Raw genomic sequence first — 21,479 nt, 5'->3', positions numbered from 1 at the left:
GAACTTTCACATCCAGAAAATATTAGATCATTTCAAGAATGTCCTTTTTGCCTAAATGATTTTATGATACTAAGTACTGGCACTTAAATTCTTCCTAGCAATTCAAAAAAATGGGTTTTCTTCTTTTTGTTGATTTAAAAAAAGACCAAAAACATACAGTATATATATATTGGTAATAACAAACTTCAGAAATATATGCAAAGCTTGCAAGCACTTTACAAAAAAAGAAGATAGATATGTTGGCTAAACAGTTCATGTGATATTGTTTGCCTTGGATGCTATGAAATAGTTTCCTACAGTGTACTAAGAATTACAGTATACCAGTATACTGCACAACCTTTGCAGGTGGTCCAAAGCTGCCTCTGGTTTGTCTTTTAATTCAATCAATCAAACAAACAAAGTAAATAATGGATTATTTATTGAGAATTCAACCACCCTTGTTGAAGCAAAACTGGGAGGTATTAATATCATCAGATATCTAGGATACTTCTTTTCCAAAGCCAATTTTACACCAAATTTATCTTGGTCATTTAACATTAAAAAATGAAACTGCTTTAGCTCTTACAACAGGTACATGCTACATATTATACAATAGCTGCAGGTTTCCAACAGAACACATAACAGAGAAACAATGATATGAATGAAAAATTAAAGGAACAAAATACAAAATACAAATACAAAAGATGAATAAATATCAACGGTTGAAAACTATAGAACTGAGTATGTGAGGTACCAATCCTGCACTTCATTAAGTCATTTCCAATGACTATTGTGAGGGGGAAAAAAATGATTCAAATTGTGGTTTACCACACAGTCATTGGTTTTACGGCCAAAAGGATTCAATGCATCCACTCAGACTCACCTTCCCCAGGTTGTGTGTTTCCTCTACCAAATAAAAACTCCTTATGGATGTGCAAGCAAAGCCTCTAAAGATGTCTGCCTGACAGTCTTTACACAGTGGAGAATCTCCTGATCTGCTGCAGCAACTTCCTTCACAGTAAAATTTTGTAGTTCATTTCTTTGGTAATTCTGTCTAGTGGATCTTCAACGCCTAGACTGGGTCATAAAAATACATTTTTTCCAAGTAGACAATAAGAATGTTTTTAACTTCATTATATCTTCTGAAGAGAAAATCCTGGATATGAAAGAGATGCAGAAGACTAAAAGCTGAAGAGAAACCACTTCTGCTGTACTTTTTTAAGTTTTGGACCAATTTTCTGATCCATCACTTCTACATTTTCTACTACTTAACATTTAGCAAACGTATGAGCAAACCACTTGTGCAGAAAGCATGTCTGAACAGTAAATCTGGAAACTTCATACAACATACAACAAAAGAGAGCAAAGATGAAGAAAGAAGAAACATGAGAGAAATATATTTGCATGTGGGTATCTTGATTCCTCCTTACAGTGAAAGTGCCTTCCTGTTGAGAACCCCAGTTTTTTTTTTCTTTTAAATTATAAGTTTTTTTTATGAAAATAGAAGTACGCCTGCCTTGGATATAGTTATTTTTTACTAATTGCAAAACCATCCAGATAACGTTTTTCAAGGCTTGATCCAAGTTCCATTGACTCTGGCAAGTGTTAGTTATTTAATAGCTAGTTAGTGACTCTGGGAAACTTCAGATCTGATATGCAGCACTGTAATTCCCCACTGACTAATATCTTACGTGCTGTTTCTTGCTGTGCAGGATTGGATCCCTCATCTTACAGTTTCTGAAATGTCAGAATTAGTAACCTTTATTACTAACAAAATTTTAATCTACATGAAACAGCAGAAGTAAAACACAAGGCAACACACTGCACATATAGTAACAGGACACCTTATTGGAAGGCTCTGTTTTGACAAGATAAAAAAAAAACAACAAAAAACAATTACACCAGTTTATTACATAATTTGCTGAGAATTAGGTGAAGCTTGTGAAAGTGCGTATAGTCACTGAATGCTTGAAAATATTTTGTGTGTATGTCTTTACTGTTAATGATGAAAGGAAAATTTATGCACATGGAGTACTACCAGCTACAGTGACAGAAAGGCTGAAATCCAAATGCTAGATGGTTTCTCTTAAACTTCATACAGAGTAAAATGAGCAGAACAAACTAAGTACTGCATCTGCATGTACTAACTCTTAGTGAAGAAGAAACTTTGATTAGAATTCAGTGCCAAGATTAGCAAATTTTTTCATCCAGATGTATATTAGTCTCTCTATAGTATATCTCTCTCAACAGCATCATCTGCTATGCCATTTCAATCTGCCTAAAATGATGGAACAGTCCAGGGATTCTAAATTACTGAAATCTAGTTATAAGCTAAAGACACACTTGTCTTGCACACTTGCAAAAAAACAGTGAGCATATAAATTATTACTAAGGTGTTAAAGATAATACCAACACTTGAAGAAATATATATGTATATAAATATATATATATACAAATATAAAAATATTAGTACTACATTATCTCAAGGCCTTAAACACAAATTTAACTTAAAGATCGAGAACATCGTTCTTAAGCTGAAATCTGAGTTTGATCAAAAAAGCATACAGAGATGTGGTTTTCTGGAGGTGTGCCAGAGACTGTTCACAGCAATTTGGTAAACCCCACAGCTGAAATAAATAATTATTTTCTTGAATTCACAACTGAAAACTGTCCTCATTATGTTCTGCTGTCTGGTCTTCTCCTTTCTCAGGAAATATGTCACTCGTGTTCAAACTAGTGAGCAAATCCAAGTCCTTGTCCTCTTAGTCATGCACACCTGGATTCCACCATCCAGCAGGTATGCACAGCATGAGAATATTTGGAGAAGAGATATGGGAAGTCTCTGGCTCTACTGAAGAAATGGTGTGAAGATTCTGCCTCTGATGCAATGTCTAATATATCTTAAAAATGGGGATGACAGACTATTTTGGTTATCTCCACAGAGCAGTGGAGGTGAAAACTTCTATAAAAATAGCAATTTAGTTGAAAATACCAACCAGTTCACCAAAACAACCAAACCATCTAAAAACAGTGTTTTGCCGTTTCTTCTCAAATTCTAACCAGGGAAGATTTTTAAGTTAATAATGATAATGGTTGGGGACTGGTGAGTTTTCTGATGATAGTTTCTCATCCATTCTATGTGTAAATTGTGCAGGCCTTCTTCTCTTGCAACAATAAACAACAAATAATTTATATTTCCTAACTCTCCTTGCTTGTGTCTCTCGAGTTTTGCTAGTAACCAACAGCAACAGAGACACATCTACTGGGGGACCCTAAGCAAAGGGCAGCAAGCAAAGAATTTCAAGCATTTTTAGCCTCTCTTTTCTCTCACAAGTTTCACAGCTATTGAAAATCTGCTAACAAGAGGAGAATGGGCTCTGTTTCTTAATAGTTGGTCACTTAGAAGGACAAGGTATTTTCCTACCAAAAAAATATTAATAGTTATTCTTGAATGGTGATTTTTTTGTGACATATTATTTAACTAATAAACCTAATTTATATTTGCACAGTGAGCTATAAGAATGACGATATATTCCCAGAAAATTATTTCAATAATTAAATTTTATAGCTTCCTAAGCATCTTTTTCTCTATGCTTAAAGGGAAATATTGACAAGATTTTAGTTATTCATATATTTATTTATTCCTTCTAGCATCTGCTGATAAGCAGGATGCTCTGCTATGAACTGCAAAACGGAAATGAAAATATCACATTAATAGGTTTGGAACACATTACTTACGGTGGTTGCACAGTGGATGTCTTTCCATACATTGGCTTCCCTGGAGAGATCTGAGACTTCAAAAAGGTTATCAAGAATTACTTCCCCAATCATGTCATGTCTAGAAAATCTGTCAAAATCATAAACACTGAAATGCAATTTTCTGTTGCTGAGTTGATCATAGGCTACAGGAAACTGAAAGGTTTCATCAAAGACAGGATTTAATGTCTTTCTGTGAACTCGTGTCTGAAACTTCTTTTTCCTATCTGGAAGCAGATAAATCTTAACGTAGGGGTCAGATGTTCCTGTGAAGTCTTTAGCAGGCAGATCTAAGGCTTTGACAATTGTGACAGCCAAAAGTTCATTCTCGTAATCATACCGGAGAGTGAAATTAAGTTTTCCACATGTTTTCACATCTTCTTCTTGCCCGTCAGAATCCACAGACTTCTGTTTGTAGAGTTCTGGTTTTATTCTCCCAATGCTGGTTGTCGTCTCTCCCCTTTGTAAAATTGGATCTGTCCCCATGTTAAAATCAACACTGGACACTTGCATCTGCCTTGGCAAGTGCCTCCTGAAAGAATTGTGCCTGCACACATACACACACAAAATGAGCCATGGTTATCTCCAGGAAAAGACCTGGCTATTACTAAGTAGAAAATACAAAATACAAGAAGACAAAATTAGTAAGGCTCTGCTCTTTAAAGCAACCAAAAAAACAAGCTCCAAATGTTTTATAAGTACTAAAACAACTTTAAGAGGAAATGATTATTCAGAATGAACTTGGTCTGAGAGATGCTCAGTGTCCTGGCATTATATATATTTCTTACCTTGTTTTCAAGCTATGCAGCTGAAAATGAGCTCAGGTTCTTTCATAGAATTCCAGCATTATTTGATCCTACTCTGCTAGGACATGAACAAAACATAGTAATGCAGAAAAAAGCATCACTTACAGACAACAGACTTCCTGTTGTTTGAAAGCACTCCTTGTCTGCTTTCCAATTAAATGTTTACCATGCTTAACAATGACCACTGTGAAAGCCTCAAGAAAGTCATGGAAAGGCATAGATGTTTTCAGCATAGCATTTACCACCCTGAAACACTTTACATGTACCTATTGGGTATCTGGTGCACTGAGGTACAGGTCACTTTATCCCGTAATATTGGTCTGGCTGCAACACATTTCAGTTTTAGGCAACATTTTACTGTGGCATATTTTTTTTCCTACTGTTCTCACAATCCTCTGTGTAGCATATTAGCAAACTGATTCATGTACTCCTACCAAAAACTGTTATGTTTAAATTCTCGCAATTCTGAGTACTATGTAGTATACCTGTACTTATTTATGAGATTATCTTGACTGATGAACACTAATTGAACTTTCTGCCTTTCCTACAAAGAGTGAAATCAAATATCTGGTATGTCATATAGCTTTAAAATAGTATAAAAACATTGGTCAAAAAGCTTCATAGACATAATCGTCAGCAGATGCCATTATGATTACACTGTTCAGTTTATTTTTTGGACATTTTCACTTTTCCTTGGTACTTCACTACCCTTACAATCTGCACTGGAAAAGCTCACTACCTCCTCCTGTGAGCATACTCAGTTGCCATTAAAAACAATTTAATTGTCAGAATTTCCTCTGCTTTTTGCAATCAATTGCTTATTAATGCCAAATGCAGCCTTGCCTTATTGCTTGGTTTCCCTGTGGTGTTGTGTTCTGAAAACAAGAGGTGTCACAGCTGTGTGTTTCTTTCTTTAAATCAGAAATGCAAATTGTCTATTTGGAAGCAACTAGGACTCATTTCATAGATATTATTTGTATTTTTGCTTAAGTGAAGTGGTTGCAGAAGGCACCCAGCACAAAACTACTGCAATTTAGCTGAGCAGAGATACAAGAGGGTAATCTGCAGCCATTAAATAATAGACAAGAATGTTTCCCATTTTGGTTGCTTCAGTACTGCTAGGTGTAGTGTGCAGCAAAATTGTGACAAAAGAATAGGGGAGAGAGAACTTCAGGTTTGAAGTAACTCCAGAAAACACAGGTGTTTTGATTTCAAATTTAGATGAACAGTAATACACCTCTCTCATAATTGCAACTTTTCCATACACACACATATTTATTTATCTGTTACAAGCAGACAAGTTCAAAGACTTCCTCTTCTCTTAAAAGGTTAAACTCTTCAAATTCATAGTATATGATATCTATGATGGAATGGAGGGAGCAATGGGAAGGCTCTAACTAGTCGTAAAAGCACAACTATGTTCTTCAAGGAGTTCCATAAATGCCACTGAGCCTTCATCCACTGGGAATTCTGGTCTCATGGATGTGCCGAACACAGGGAAGGAACTCTCCACCCAGAACGTAGTGGCAGTAAATTTTCAGCATGCAGTTGGTTAGGTGCTAGCTCTCTGGTATCTCTGACTCTGCTTATGCAGGTAAAATAATGAAAATTGCCTGCATGTCATTTCAAGTTTAAATGAAATTTGATACATGACAAACTCTCTTTTCCTGTAATCTCTTGCATTTACGAAGACCTGAGTTAATCCTTGCAAAAGTAGCATATAAAAACATGACTCTATGATTTCTGAGGTACCAACCTCCTTTCAAACTGTCAAACGCTATGTACATAAGATTCTCTGGTGAAGACAGTCATTGTTGCATGGCGTCACTAAGTAGAACTGTGCAGCTGTATGGCTGTGCCCCATGGGAACCAACAGAACTTTTGCTCCAGTAAGCCAATGCCCTAATTACATAGTGCCTTGTATCTGCTCTGAGTCACAGCATTTCACCAAGACAGCTAATTTGTCTGTTAATTATTAAGATGCTTCATTGTTGTCATGGCAACATATTTATCATCCTTTGTTCTGCAATAACAAAGGAATTAATGACATAAAATGAAGTACAAGGATGTCAAGCAACCAGGATAAAAAGGTGTAGGGAAGCTATTGACGTGTAAATTCAGCTACATCCACCATTACTGGCTTTCACATAGCACTCCTATAGACACACTTTCCATAACTTAGAACAAATACATTTTGAGTGACAAAGTCTGGACATAAATCTATAGTATAAAACAAGTTTGCATTGGAATAATGATAGTATGAAGCTGAGTTCTAACACACCAAGAGTAGTATATGATAAAAATATGATAAGATAAAAGTGAAGGATAGGATGGTGATTTATGATATGACTTGAGATTTACAACATGTGGATCTGATCTATCTTCAAGAGATGATACTAGGGTGATGCTTTAGACCATATCCAGGAATGGACACCAGCATTTAAATTGCATTTTGCCAGGATTGAGGCTACTATTTCCTCCTTGCTATCACCAAATTCAGTTGACCTGTTTGCTTTTCTCTAATCTTAACATTCCCACACACCTCACTTTTGCCTTTGTGCCTCATGGGAGCTGACTTACTCTTCTAGAGCTGAATGACAAGCTCCTCTCCTACCTAATGCTAAAGAGCTCAAAGCTCTTTGAAAATACAAATGAACATTTGAAGGAACAAATATTAGAGAATCAATAAACTACACTGCAGCGTACCTTCACAAAGTACAGGGAGAAATGGCGCTCTCTAACACTGAGCAAAAATGCATCTAAATGAACACCACTGATGCAGGAATTCTATTGCAGTTTACTGGCACAAACACCTTACTATTAGTTACTTAAGGTGAGACAAGCAGGGCTTCTGAGGGGAAATGAACTGTCTCTCCAGGAAAGATTTAAAACTTATAATGTAGACAAGATAGAAAGAAAAAGCTTCCCTAGAGTACATACTGAAAGAGCAGGAGAGATGACAGATTTTAATTTTGTAAAAGTGTGCTGGATTTCAATTTTATTTTATGCATTCATATCCCAGTCCAAATCACTCTGGAGGTCTGTGGAAATATTTTGACAGCTTGAAGTAGCTCTGGATTACTCCTTGGAACTTCTTTCTTCCCCTGTGCTGCCATAGAGAGTTTTCAAGCCTATCTGCCAGCTAGTTATTTCTTCTGTCTGTTCAGGAAGTCAGACAGTCTGATCACCTACAGATTTACTTGTTGGCACATAATGCATAAAACTGTTCCAATTAATATCCAATTAGATAGATAGCAGCACAGCAGTTGCAGATAGCAGTTGCATAAGATCCTTGTCATGCAAAGCAGTATCATTTTTTGTCCCTCTGCCTGTCCCTCTTATAGCAGCTACAATGTAAAAGCAGCCTTCCCAGTATTCTGGAAAAGCTCCTCAGAGCAGTTTGGATACCATGCTCCCCATTTCAGCAGGTGGATATAGTAGCTGCAATCAGGCACAGACAGGGCAACGTGGCTTAAAGGCAGCTATACATCTTATCATTCAGGAGATGGTTCAGCTGCTGGAGTCAGCTAGACCACCCTTGGCTGGAGTGCTCTACTTTTTGGTTGCCCATTGGCTGTTCCCTGTTTTTGGAAAAGTGGGAAAAAAAGCACTTCTACACTCGCCAGTTCTATGAATGCACTGAGCTGGCAAAGTGCTGGTCTTAGGGACTCTCAGAAAGCCAGCAAAATATGTGCCCACTAAATGTAAAGTACATGTCTCCTACAATCTTGTGTGTCAATGAAAATGGAGTGGATGTTTTTTTATTATTATTGTTTGGCTTTTGCTTGTTGATTTGTTTCACTCGGTATCATGTGTCCATTTAGCAAAAGGCCCACTGAGTTAAAGCCACTTCCTATACAGGATTTCTACTCTTACAGTGTTACACAATACTTCAAGTGACTCTTTTAACCTCCATTTTCCTATTTTGTGTTAAGAAAACATTCATTTAAAAAAAACTATTATTATTTATTTTTATATAGGAAGTGTTCTTTTTAGCTTGCTGCCTGCTTCCCATGCATTAAACTTGCTGAGAGTATTTGAAGAAAATCATGTTAGATGCTACAGATCACTGCACATCTCTTCTTCAGAACTTTTCAAAATAACTCAGTATCTGCGACAAAATCAAAGATTCTTTCCTTCAATTTAATACAAAAGAAATCATTGCTGCAATAATACATGCTTGACATATATTCCAAAATCTATACAGAATCTGTATTGCTTTGAAATCAATCTTTAAGGGCTACATTCTTAGACTGGGATTTTAATTCCTTTATAAGTGGCAAACATGTCATGAAGAAATGCCATCAACAATAAATCTGTCTTTTATTTAATGAAGAGGAAAACTTTCATCTGTAAAAGCAACTGCTAGGACTACAAAAATACATCTGTGAAAAGACAGACTTGCAGTACTTTGAAAAATCACACTAGGATGGATTTTCCTATACACAAAACCAAAAATGGAAATGTTGTAAATACATATATGTAAAGACATATGTATTTACAAAGCAGTAGAAGATAGATTTGATCTTCATAAAACAGTGAGGTAGCTGAAGGTCTGCCATCTTTTTTGGGATATTCTGTTAACAATACAGAGGCTTTATCTTCACACGGCTGCTGTTTTGCCCATAACTGCTAAGAACTTACAAGTACCCTAGGATCTTGGAAATTTTCAGCAGAATGCTATGGCTGTACCTTTTCCCAGGAAACATGGCACAGATGCAAGTATCCCTTACCTTGATGATGACGTGGGCTCTGTGATCTGTCTCTGCATGCGTGCATGTCTGATCAGATGTTCTTTCAGTGCGTTCTGGACCTCTGCTGGTATATCGGGTGAAGTGTGGCTAATTTTCAATGCAGCTTCAAGTACCTTTGTTGTAGGTTTCCCATTTTCTTTAACTTCCTTTTTCTCACTGGTCTCCAAAACCTCTGTAGGAGCACTGGAGGTGCTCTGCGGGACATTACTGGCATTGGAAGTGAGAGGTTTGCTTCTCCAGCAGGGCCAGCACAACTTCCAAAAGACAAAAAGTGAGACTACCAGCAAGGCGAGCCCGCAGAAGCTGACGACTACTGCTAACAAACTGACTGAGATGTCTGCAAGGAATTAGAAACAGAGATCATCATGACAGACAAACATGGAGAGAAAAGAATATGAAACAGGTGAGAAGATAGAAGCATTGCAATCATTATCCCATGATGAGTTGAAGCCTCATTCAAAGCTATTTCGATATCTAAGCCTATGTCTTTAAAATGCTACCATCCTCCACTACCTCTTTTCCAAATTCCCCATTCATTGTTTCAAAGGCTGAGGGCCAGTCCTGAAACCACCGGCAACACACAGACAGTCAAACTTCTTAGGAAGTAAGGGACTTGGTGTTTCTTGGTGTTTGCTTGGGAATACATCTTGCTGAAAAAAATTAAACAGCAATCAACATTTTCTGTAAGCATCTATGAAGATAGGTCAGTTACAAACACCCAGGCAGATAGAGAAATTCCTTAAGACTTATCAAACTTTTGACTTTGTGTGCTAACTGGTTCATAAGCATGTTAAAACAGGACAAACAGGAACAAGTTACAGTCTGCCATGAACAATAAGTCGTAGGGGTTAAATCTCAAACACTGTTAGATCACGACATGAAGTTGCCTTCTTACTACACTATTCAATGCCCTTGGTTGTACAAAGACCATACCATACACTTAGCTACCCTTGCTGCCCTGCATTTGACTTTCTCTGCCATGGTGGATTAACATATCCAATAATGCTGCCAAAGTAAAAAGAACAGATTTCGTACTGACTAAATTCTGCAAACAGACTTGTATTTTAGGAGATGGTGGATCACCAGAAATGCCAATTGGAGCTTAATTAAGACTTTTATTCTGTGTGACACGTTTCACTTTGGTTTTTCCAGGATCATGTAATCTTCTAAAATATAACTAAAATAACCCTTTCCTTTTGAAAAGAGGCTTCTGTATGCTTCTTAAAAAAACCAATAAGCCCTACTTAAATGCCCCTCAAGCAAAGGCTGCTGCTGCTTGTTACAACAAGGTTTGACAGTTTAACAGCTAATATTTTGTATCCATAGCTAGAGGCTACAGGCTATTAAAATGAACCGGTGGAAAAGTGCAACCAGGGTATGAGCATACTTTTTTCTAAAAGATCACAGGATAAAAAAAAAAAAAAGTCCTCTAGATGTGTGTTGGCTCCACAAAACAGTTTGCAGCTCATGAGTCCTCCTGGGAGATTAAGTTTCTGGAAGATAATTTCAGAAGGTTTTCTTTATTAATATTTAATCTCCAAATACAAATTTCAGTAAGAAATAATGGGCTTAAGGCCCATTCAACATGAAAATGGATGAGAGTAGTCAATGTAAATAGATGTTTACAGTCTGAAGACATGCTTCAACTCAACCTTACTTCATGTATGTCCTGGCCAGCTTCATGGAAGAATTGGCAGGAGATGTGCTTTTGCATTTGAAGAGTTTAGTACTAACTACTTCCCTGCCTTGAACAGAAGTATGCCTCCATAAACATTTTTGACAGGCCCGGGCATCGTTTTCTGCCTGCAGTTAAATGTCAAAATGTAGCCCTTGGAATATTCACGTCAGCTTAATGAGAAATTCATACGGCAAATTTCAATTTAAGATGCTCCCATAAAATGAATGGATGCATAATTATACCTAATAGCAATGTAACACAAGAAGCAAGCAATACTTTTGCACACAGTTTTTCTAGAGAATGAATCCTCAGTAGGGGTTATTGGGCTATTTGGTTTGATCTACTGTTTACCCGACTATGCTTTCTGAGTCTCATAATTTCTAATGGGCTTGTCCATGTTTTGCAGCAGTGTCTGATCTTGATGGCAAGAGAAGACATTAAAGGATCTTGATGGAGTTTACAGCTTGGTTCAGTGATTAATCACTTTGTTGCAAATTTGTATTTCTGATTTGTATTTTTGTAGTACTAATTTACAGCCATTGATTCTTTCACGTCTTTGTATGAGAGACTGAAAGATATAACATGCCTCATAAGAGGTGTCTTTGCAAAACACAAGAAAGCTAAAAGTGGTAGGAACAAAGCCAGAGCTTGAAACTCAGTTACCAATAACAGTCTTCGGAATGTTTTTAATCATTTTAGGTCTCTCAGCATAGGTCATTAGGGAAGGCCAACAATCATTCATCATAGGCACTTGGATGTCCTTCTATTTCATTAGATGATGGACAGAGGCTGTGACATGTCAGTTGGCCTCAGTGCCAGAGAATGGTCATATGTTAATTTTATACATGAATACAGAGGTATGCCCTCACTGAAAGAACTTTTTTGATAAAGTAAGCCAGCTGAATTTTCGATATTTTTCCATTCTCAAAGTCTGACAAAACATAAAACTCTTGCAAAAGGTTGATGGTATCTCAGAAAACAACAAAAAAGAAAGTCAAAAAGAAATTCAATTTGGGGTCATTTGCAATATTTCCAGCTCAGTGTGGGTGTTATTAGCATAATTAGCTTATATTTTCAGTTGAAGGCTTCTAGAACTGAAAAGTTACAATTACTCACTTAGAAAATGGTGAAATAGATGAAATTATTTCAAAACCAGAAGTATAAATATCCAACAGTTTCAATTTGAGGAAGGCACTATCAGCTGATTCTATCAAAGCTTTTCTAGCCAGTCTTATTTTAAATTTTTCACTGCAAGACATTTTTCAAGTCTTCTAATGACTTGGTGTCTCTTTTCAACACCTACTCCAGTTCTTCAACTTCCTCTAAGTTTTCTTTCTTTATTTCCATTAAATTATTTCAAATGGTCTCTAATCCTGTCTCAATTCTTTACAGAAAAAGTAAGTTCTATAGCCCTAAAACATAGCATGAAACTTCTTTAGTTTTATGAATAGTGAAAATGTTTGAGAGCTAATTCTGGAAAGAATCATACAAATTATAGTCTCCATATCTGCTGTTTTAGTAGTTTGCTCAACAGCCTCACATATTGTACTCGATAGTGCAACAAATACTTAAACAAAATAATGAAATACAGTAATTGAAAAGGAATTGGACCAAAAAAAAAAAGTTCATTACAATAAAAGTTGTATTTATTTCATTACATTTACTTCCATAATTGCTAGAAAGCAATCAGTATTCCATATCAATTAATGCAAAAATCATATTGTTTGATTTTCTCACTTCTGAAAGTCACTCTATTCAACAATTATTATGCAAGGTTTGCTCTTATGAGAAGATTAGAATCATTTGTAGAACAACAGATAAATGGAGCTTACTTGACACTTTACATGTTACACTGGATATGTCTCGTATATTACCCTCTCATAGCAATTTAAGAATAAAAAACACTAAGAGATGGTTCAGCAGAGCAGGAGTTTCTTCCCATACTCATTGAGGAAATCTGGATAGAGAGGAAAATGGTTACCAAAGGATGGATGTGTCTTTAGGCGGGGATTACACTTCAGTAATGTAAGTATTCTTTAGATGGTGACAAGCTCAAAGCCTTAAGTTTTTAGAGACAGAAGGGGATACACTCACTGGTCTGAGACAATGTTAACTGTCAACATTGTAAACAATATTCTCACACTTCTCTGCTGTGAAGAAACAACAACAACAAAAAACCCAAAACATTTTCAGCCTCAGGCAAGCATTTGACAACTCTTTTTCCAAACTGATAATTGCAACTTGTCTTCAATGCCATACATTTGCACAGAATAGATATATTTTTGAATGCCTGTCTGGGCATGCTGCACAATGGTTTTGCCATTCCTGTTCACATGATGAGTAATCTTAAGAACACGAAGAAAAACCCTTTCTCACAGTGCCCCTTCTGATTGGTGGGAAATCTGCCATTCATTTCACTGAAATTAACATTTCACTCCTGATGATTTTTCTTTACTGACTTCTCCTTAATGTCATCTTCATAGTTTTGATAGAATTTCATGACTGAAAGAAAGTGGCCTGTTTCTTCATGCTTTCTTATTTAAAATAACTCAATGAAGATGGCCACTATTGGTCAATTTAATCCTTCTCATTTCAGAAAGGCTTATCTACTTGGGAAATGCTTGAGCTATATTTACTTCAACATCTTTCTGCATTTTTTATAAATATTTTTGGAGAGACATCCAGCATAAGAGGCTTCTTGACAGCCGCTGTTTCATATTAGGCAAGTCTGTAGAAACATTCCCACCTTTTTTCTGGATGCTAGGCAACATTTTGAACCATAGTTTCTGTACTGTGGTTTCCAACAATTTACTGCTTTTAACTTGCCTCAGAAAAGTTCTGCACATGAACCCATTCTCAAACATGCATACTGGCAGACTTCCATGTCCAAAGCAAATTAAATTCATTTCCATTACAGTTAGTGCTCTGAAAGCATGTGGCCCTTGAGGCTTAGCCTGGGAAAGAAGGGTACTCCTCAGCCCTTACTGAATGTATACTGAGAAGATCACTCAGTGTGTTAATGTAGCTGCCCATATGGGTAAGCAGCAGGCAGGGCAAGGAGGGACCAGTCAGCTGCAATTGTGTGAAATCGTATTATGTGTTCTCTCCTGCACATCTCACCACATGGCAGAAGGTATACAGAGGTGTGTACTGGCACATTGCTCCTGTCGGAGCTAGAGGATAGAGGCAAGACTGCAGTATAAAGTTCTACCACAGGCTCTTACTTCAGGAATGTTACAGAGCCCAGCAGCTCATTTCTGCCGTTAGAAGAGTGCTGTGAGTGTCCTTGGCAGGCATGAATTGTGCTATGTACATGCAGTAGGCTGAAGAGAACCTACTTTTGCCAGCAAAGCAACAGAAGAAAAGGAACTTTTGTAAAAAAAGGAGTAGAGTTCTCTTTTGACCCCTCTCTTGGTGTACAGTTGATACTGAATCTCTTAAATATTTAAAGTTCAACACCCAATAACTTTTTTCATAACTATTTTTCTTTAACTGTTTTTTTTTTTTTCCTATTGTTAATCATCCATAAGCAACTCTGCTATTTCCACTCTGAAGGGAGGTCTGGAATATCAGCTCTTATAGAGTAATTAATACATCTCTGGTTTTCTAGAATTTGAAGGATGCAGGAGCTTTATCAATTATAAAACATTTAGGTCCAACAGATGTCCTTTATCCCCATGCATAGGAAGTAGCAGGTCCAACCGAACACTCCTGCTGTTCAGTTTTTTTGGGGGAATTTGAAGAATCAAAAGTTGCTGGTGTTCATGTTTACTTGGCATCAGCAGATCTTCCACAAATACCTCTCTGTCAGGAAAATCCCAAGGATGGGGATATAATACTTTGGTATGCCTCAGACAGCAGCAGGTATAGTCTCTTGTATTTTCTCTCTTTACCTCACTTGGTCACAGCACCTGACTTACCTTTCAAACTACAAAAATAACCTTCACCTTGAAAGTCTGCATATGGTCTCTTCCCATAGCAAAACATACCCTGAAGATCTTCCTCAAATCTTTTGACTCCAGCCCTATTGTGAATGTGTTCTCTCCTACATTGTTAATTCAGTCTGATGTCTGAAACTGTACAAAACAGCCATCAGCCATCATCATCTCCTGCTGGTATATTGCTTCTTAGTGCTAGCAGAACTCAAGGTTAGCATTTTTCTTACTGGTAAGGGAATCCAGTGAAGTCAGGTATCGCTGTGATTTATTACATCTTTACTGCACATAAAATTAGTAATCTCTTGTCAAAATCATTTTATCTAAGTTACACCAATTATCAATGCATCTGATAACCTCTATCTGTCCAGCCACTAATGAAACATCCTCTTTCACCTTTTCAGGTCCCATATATGGGCCTTTCAATTATGCCATGTATATTAGGCATAGGGTATTTGCCAGAAGCTTGTTAACTTTCACCTAGTCCACATCATCTTTAGTTTTACAGAAATCTGAAGGAATTTGTCAAAGTAGTTGAGTATAAATGAATATTGGTACATGTTGTATGTAATGAGAAAAGATGACTCCCACTTTGCCTGTCTGGGTGATTGTGTTTTGCCTACACTGTAGGAAGCAAAAGACGGCGGACTGAACACTGGCTTTTCCATTCTAATTTACTCTAGCAAATGTAAACTGTTTTCCTGCATTTCCAAATCCTTTTCAGGCTTGCCTGCCTACCTGCTTTCTTACCTCTTAGCGATCACTTGTTTCAGAAGGAGGTAAACTCCCTTTTCTGCATAGCCCACACTTCCCATTCAACTTCTATTAAACAAAAACACAGCTTTAGGTTTTGTCCCATGCTGCTCTGACGTTTGCAAGTATGTCTCTAAACACAGAAACACTGGGGTTGAAAAACATCTGCAATAATACATTGCTATCCTCTTTGAGACAAGAAAAAACTGCAAGTACATCACAGACCATTTGGACAGCCAGCAATCATGAGCGTGCCTCACCTACAACCAAGTTCATGCAGCCCAAGTACCATTCTTGAATTGTCATGGTTATGTTTATTCATACCCAGCAGTATATATAACAAACATGTCACACACAGGATAAGACCCAGCTAAACATTTGTCTCTTTATGATCATTACAAATGATTTGTCCCCAAGCTGCTGTAACCATTTCTGTATTTTTCATTTCTTTGCAAAACATGTACAGAGGAAGACTCTTTTATAAAATGCTTTTACAGTACATCACTGCTGCCTCCATGTTGAAGGCTTCTGCACTGTTATGACTGCCTTCCCATTGACTGTAAAGAAATCTGGTTTCTCTGGCATGTTTACCCATCTGTTATACCTTTATATTGCTGAATTACCTGCTTTTCTGTTCTTTTTTCTTCACAGCTTGTTAATAAACATTTCAGAAAATACAGTTTTCTGTAACCCTGCACTTTTTACTTTTTTTCCCCAAATCATATTTCTCTCTGATAATAGTTTTGCTCTGATCAGATGACAAGTAACATAACGAATAATTTGGTCTGTCTTTTAAGTATAACATTTATCACTTTTCTCTGCAATAAAATGCTCAATTGTTTCAAATAACTGAAGAAATATTTTCCTTTCAAGTATACTTGCAACCTATGTTGTGTTTTGTGCAGTGTTTCCTTACTCCTATACTTTTGTAGCAAATTTTCACTCAGGGATAGGGTTAGAAGCTTGTTAGGTTAAAGTAAATAATAATAATGATAATAAAAATAAAATAATTGTGATTAGAATATTTAGGTGAATAACAAACAGACCTGATGCTCTCTGCACGGTCAACTTAAAACACATTCATTGCCTGACAAGCAAATGAGCAAGAGCAAACAACACCCCCTAGAGCTCTCCAGCCACCCTCTAGCTGGCTAAAATATGACCTCCTGGCAGGGAAACAACTGACTTCCCAGCTCTGTTAAAAACACAGTTTTCCCATGAGAACTGATAATGAGATTCTTGAGTTTGCAGGCCTACCAGGCGTAGCAAAGCAAAGACAGCAGTAAGTAAGTGCAGTAAGTGACCAGCATCTGCAGAGGATGTGGGATGGCAGTGAGTTTTAAACATGTCCCCGGAGCAGAGTGCCTATCCTCCTCTTAGTACAGTTCTTGTAACTGCCTTAAGCTTCAGAAATGCTCCCAACTGGGATTTTGATGTGCTTGGTTCCTTAAAACGAGGAGATGCTTAACTGGCAAGAAAATCAACTAGAGTTCCTTATTGCTCATACAACCTTAGTGTAAATACAGGTAAAACCAAGCTGCACATATGAATTTTGGACATTTCTAGAAAATAATTTGCATTAAATTTTGTTGGGTGCAATCCTGCACATTTAGTTCCCACATGTGTTCCACCAAACTCTTCCCATTATTTGAAAAATACTTTTGCCCAAAGCTGTTAGAAGTAAAGGTGTAAAAATAAATCAGTTGCACCTCTAATTCATCATTTTGCCAAAAAACATTACACTCTTCTGAAGAATGCCCACACAGTCATCTAACTATTTAAAGGCACCATAAATGTAAATAGCTCCCTAATCTTTTTTTCTTGAGTACACCCCTTGGGACAAGATAATTAATAGTCCTTGTAATTACCAGGGTAGGAAATATAACGGCAGATGTTGTATCTTCACTAATTGTTCAAAGCTCTGGGAAATTTACGAAATGATTTCTCTCCATAAGATTCGTTACTATGAGTTCCATAGATTAATTATCATTACATGAAATATGATTACCCTTTCTTGACCCAAGTGGTGAGCAGTAACTGAGGGTCCTAACGTTTTGTTGTTGCCACTAAGAGGAAAAGATACTGGAGAATCAGCCATTTCTTTGATGTAGTCCTGTTTGTTTGCAAAGAATGTTCAAATCTTTATTCCTTTGAGAACACAGGGAGTCAAATGCCTGGAGGTTATTATTATTATTATTATTATTATTATTATTGTTGTTGTTGTTGTTGTTGTTGTTAGCATTAAACCAGAGTGGCTTTCCTTCCTGCTTTGTTGTTTCTTTTTGTATCCTGCCTTTCCAAGCAATACTCTCCTTTATTTTCTTTGGTCTGACTGTGTCTCTGGTTTCCTCTTCTTTGTTCATGTTTGATTCTGTTACCCTTGCTGTATGATGCTTCTAGTCATCTATACTGTCAAAACAATAACAACAATAAAGCGGTTCCCAAGCTCTCCACTTGCCAGTGAAACTTGTTGGGTCACAAAGTCAATGTTGTCTCATATTTTTGTTTGAGCCTGGGCTGTGGTTGTGATTCCTCTGAGAAGGTCAACTGTTTTATTCAGCTGAACAGAAAGCAAAGATCAAACCCACCAACATAACCTGATCACAGCAGCTCTAGTCGCCAATTTTAATGTTCTAAGTTCCAGAACATCACTGTATCTTTGTATTAAGTAGAAAAGGTTTTATTTCCTTTTTACCATCCACTTTTTTTGCCTTCTGAAATGTTTCTATACTATTCTTTCATTTCCAAATATAGGTCTCCTCATCTTTTAGCCTTCTTTTCTCTGCTGAAATCTCATCAGTGATTCTCATTTATACTACATTTGTGACCCTTTCAGGTAACTCGATTTTTAGGTGAAGAAAACTGAATGAACATGGAGGGAAAATATGCTATTCCTATATAGGCAACTATTGTATTTTCTTTTTGCATTTCTTTTTATGCTGCCTTCCACACTATTTGCTTTTTCAAATTTTCAATGAATTTTTAGTTGTGATTCTATAATAACATAGTATAATAAACCATTATTCTGTAATCACTCTCTCACAGCCTCCAGAACTCCTTCTAACAGCTCAACTATCTTCTTATTCTGACTACAGTAGTTTCTTCGCTGCATGCCTCAGTGCTTGCTACAGGAGCTAATGTCCAATGTACTGCACAGAGCTCCAGACCACAAATAACTGCGAAAGAGCTTTCCACATCAGGTTGCTGGAGACGCTAATGCAAAATAAGGCTAAATTAGCTCACGCTCCTCTTTACCATGCAGCTAGTGTTGCATGACACCAGACATGTGCAGAATTTACTAAGCTACAGGAGAATATGTCTACTGGATATAGGCTCTCACAACAACTGCTACCATTCCAGACACCAGTGTTTCAAGACTACACATTTATGACTTCAGTCTCAGAACAGAGAATACTTTAGGTTTCTACCTTTAACGAACTGCAGATGGGGATGTTCAGCACTGTGGACAGCACTTACTTCACCCACAGTGTTGGAAAGATACTCTACGTGCATTTGAAGAGACGATAAACCTTTCTGTGAGATGACTGGCTTTTCCATGACCAGATTTCTCTCAGCCTAAACACTGTATAAACAACCTTTCACTTTCAGTAAACTCGAGTGAGTAACATTTACATCTTGTCTACTCAAGTGTTTACATACAAAAATACTGTCAGTTATCAACAACTGTGTGCCTGCACTTCCTCTGGAGTCATAAAGTATTAAAATGTGATTGCTAGCATTTTTATTAATTAATGAGGCAATGTTTACTTTAACACATATGCTAATAAAGTTGATACCTTTACTATTTTCCTTTTAAGGAGGAAAAAAAATGAGATTTAGGAATTCAGTTGATTTGAGACCCAGTGGTTCAAGTCCAGTATCTGTCAATCACCACTTAGTTTCCAATCTAACAATTCTGTTACTTAGAGTTTTCAAATGTAAAACATAAAGTAGATTGCTGACTTTGAAGAAACATAGACAATTGTTCAAAAATGTAGACAACTCTTCAAAAGCACTGTTTACAGTCCAATATGAAAGCACTTTGTATTGGAGATTTAATTTTTCTAAACAGCAAGTCTTGGTTTACACTGTGGGACATTTTTGTATCCCACCTATCTATGTAAATATATACTTTCTTACTGCATGACACCTAATACTGACTCCCTGTGCAGTATTCTCTACAAATCAGAAAGAGAAGCTAATCTTTTCAGAGCCCAATTTTCAAAGACTCATCATGTTGTTTCAGGCAACATTCTATGATTTGCACCAAGACAACTCACAGAGTGTATGGCTGGACTGTACATGGTAGTTTGTATTTCCAAAGCACAGCAAACCCATGATCTGTGCTGGAGGAAGCACGCTACCCCCTACACTCCACTGCCCTGATGGGTTGGCCCCAGAGCCCTGCAACCCTCACCAGCTGCAAACACAAGCACAAAATCCTGGAAGGAATGCACAGGTACTGGAGTCTGAAAGAAGAACTGCTCCTCCGTAAGGAAAGCAGCAGCAACAGGTGTTTTTTTTTTATTTTCTGGGGGGAGGGAGGAGAGGAATTTGCAGAAAAAATCTGTGGGCACTAGAAGAAAAAAAATATATATCAACAACTGCAGTGGTAGCAACAGCATGACTGGGGCACATGCTCAGTACCTGCTGCCTTTCATGACTTGGTGTTCAATTTTATTCAATTTGCACTGTACACTTGGTATTTGTTGGCCACAATGCAAGCTGTCCTGCTCCATTTATGCACTGATGCAATAGATTATGATCACTTCTGACAGAAATAAAGAACTCGGTCTTATTTACAAGCCCTGACCGCAAAATACACACGATGGCCAACAATGGTTCTGGAGCATACTGTATGGAGAAAAGGAGTGGAGCTGCTTCCAGAAGACCCAGACAGCCCCCAAATCAATGACTAAACAACGTTAGGAGTTGAAGTCTTGCCCGGTTTCAACCCTGTCATTTTGTTCCGGCTTCGGAACATTTCAATTAACCCGAACTCTCTCCTCTCTCTCCCCACATTTCCCAGACGAGTCCTGGACCGGCGTTCTGCCCCGACCTTACGGCACCCTGCCGGCAGGCAGAGCTCTCCCTCAGCCTTAAGCCCTTACCGGGTGGATACGGCCATCCCGCACCGCGCTCTCCCGACTCTCAGCGCACGAGGCGCGGAGCTCGGCGGCTACCCCACGCGTGCCGCGTCCCACCCGTGATAGCAGTGGCGAGCACAGCCCCTGCCCCGCCGCACGGAAAACCTCGGGGTAACGGAGCCGCCAGGGGCAGCGGGTGAGTGGCGGCGGCGTGGCTCCAGCTCACCGCGATGCTCGCACGTCGGAGAGGATCTCACCCACTTCGATTCCTCTCTGTGCTCCCCGCGCCCGTCCCCGTCCCCGCGGCGGTGAGCCCACCCCAGGTGCGAGGTGCCCGGCGGCGCTTTCCTCGCTGCGCTCCGGACTCGAAGCCTCCAGGTTGAGAGGATTTTAAAGCAGGCTGGGTGCCTGCAACCCCCGCCCCCCTCCCCCCATCGCCGTCCGCCCCCTCGGCACGCAGGGAAGGCAAAGGAAAAAGTTACGCTCTCCGGCCGCCCACGCGGCGGCTGCAGGACGGGAGCGGCGGGGCCGGAGCCAGTAGCGGTACCTGTGCCGCCGATGCCCTGTCGGGCGGTCTCCAGTGGGAAGATGCCGGCGCACTTCTCGCGCTCCACCTGCCCGCCCAGGCACAGCTCGGAGATGATTTGAAGCGCTTTGTGGCAGAGGCTGCCCACGCCGTCCTCCGCGGAGAAACTCATTTTCGCGCCGGCCGGTCGCTAAGTCATGGCTGG

General features: G+C 38.4%; 1 protein-coding gene across 1 annotated transcript; it reads right to left on the bottom strand.

Annotated features, from left to right (window-relative positions):
* Nucleotides 1-415: 415 nt before the first annotated feature.
* Nucleotides 416-21,473, bottom strand: LOC104911977 (synaptotagmin-10-like). Its single transcript, XM_010714558.2, has 3 exons — nucleotides 21,296-21,473; nucleotides 9,275-9,632; nucleotides 416-4,282 (listed from the first exon to the last, which is right to left on the bottom strand). The coding sequence occupies exons 1-3, from the start codon at nucleotides 21,444-21,446 to the stop codon at nucleotides 3,691-3,693; spliced, it is 1,101 nt and encodes a 366-aa protein (XP_010712860.1). The 5' UTR covers nucleotides 21,447-21,473; the 3' UTR covers nucleotides 416-3,690.
* Between the last annotated feature and the right edge of the window lie 6 nt (nucleotides 21,474-21,479).

The sequence above is a fragment of the Meleagris gallopavo genome, chromosome 1 (genome assembly GCF_000146605.3).
Source record: "Meleagris gallopavo isolate NT-WF06-2002-E0010 breed Aviagen turkey brand Nicholas breeding stock chromosome 1, Turkey_5.1, whole genome shotgun sequence".
Taxonomy (NCBI): Eukaryota; Metazoa; Chordata; class Aves; order Galliformes; family Phasianidae; genus Meleagris; species Meleagris gallopavo.
This window is presented reverse-complemented; position numbering and strand designations above follow the sequence as displayed.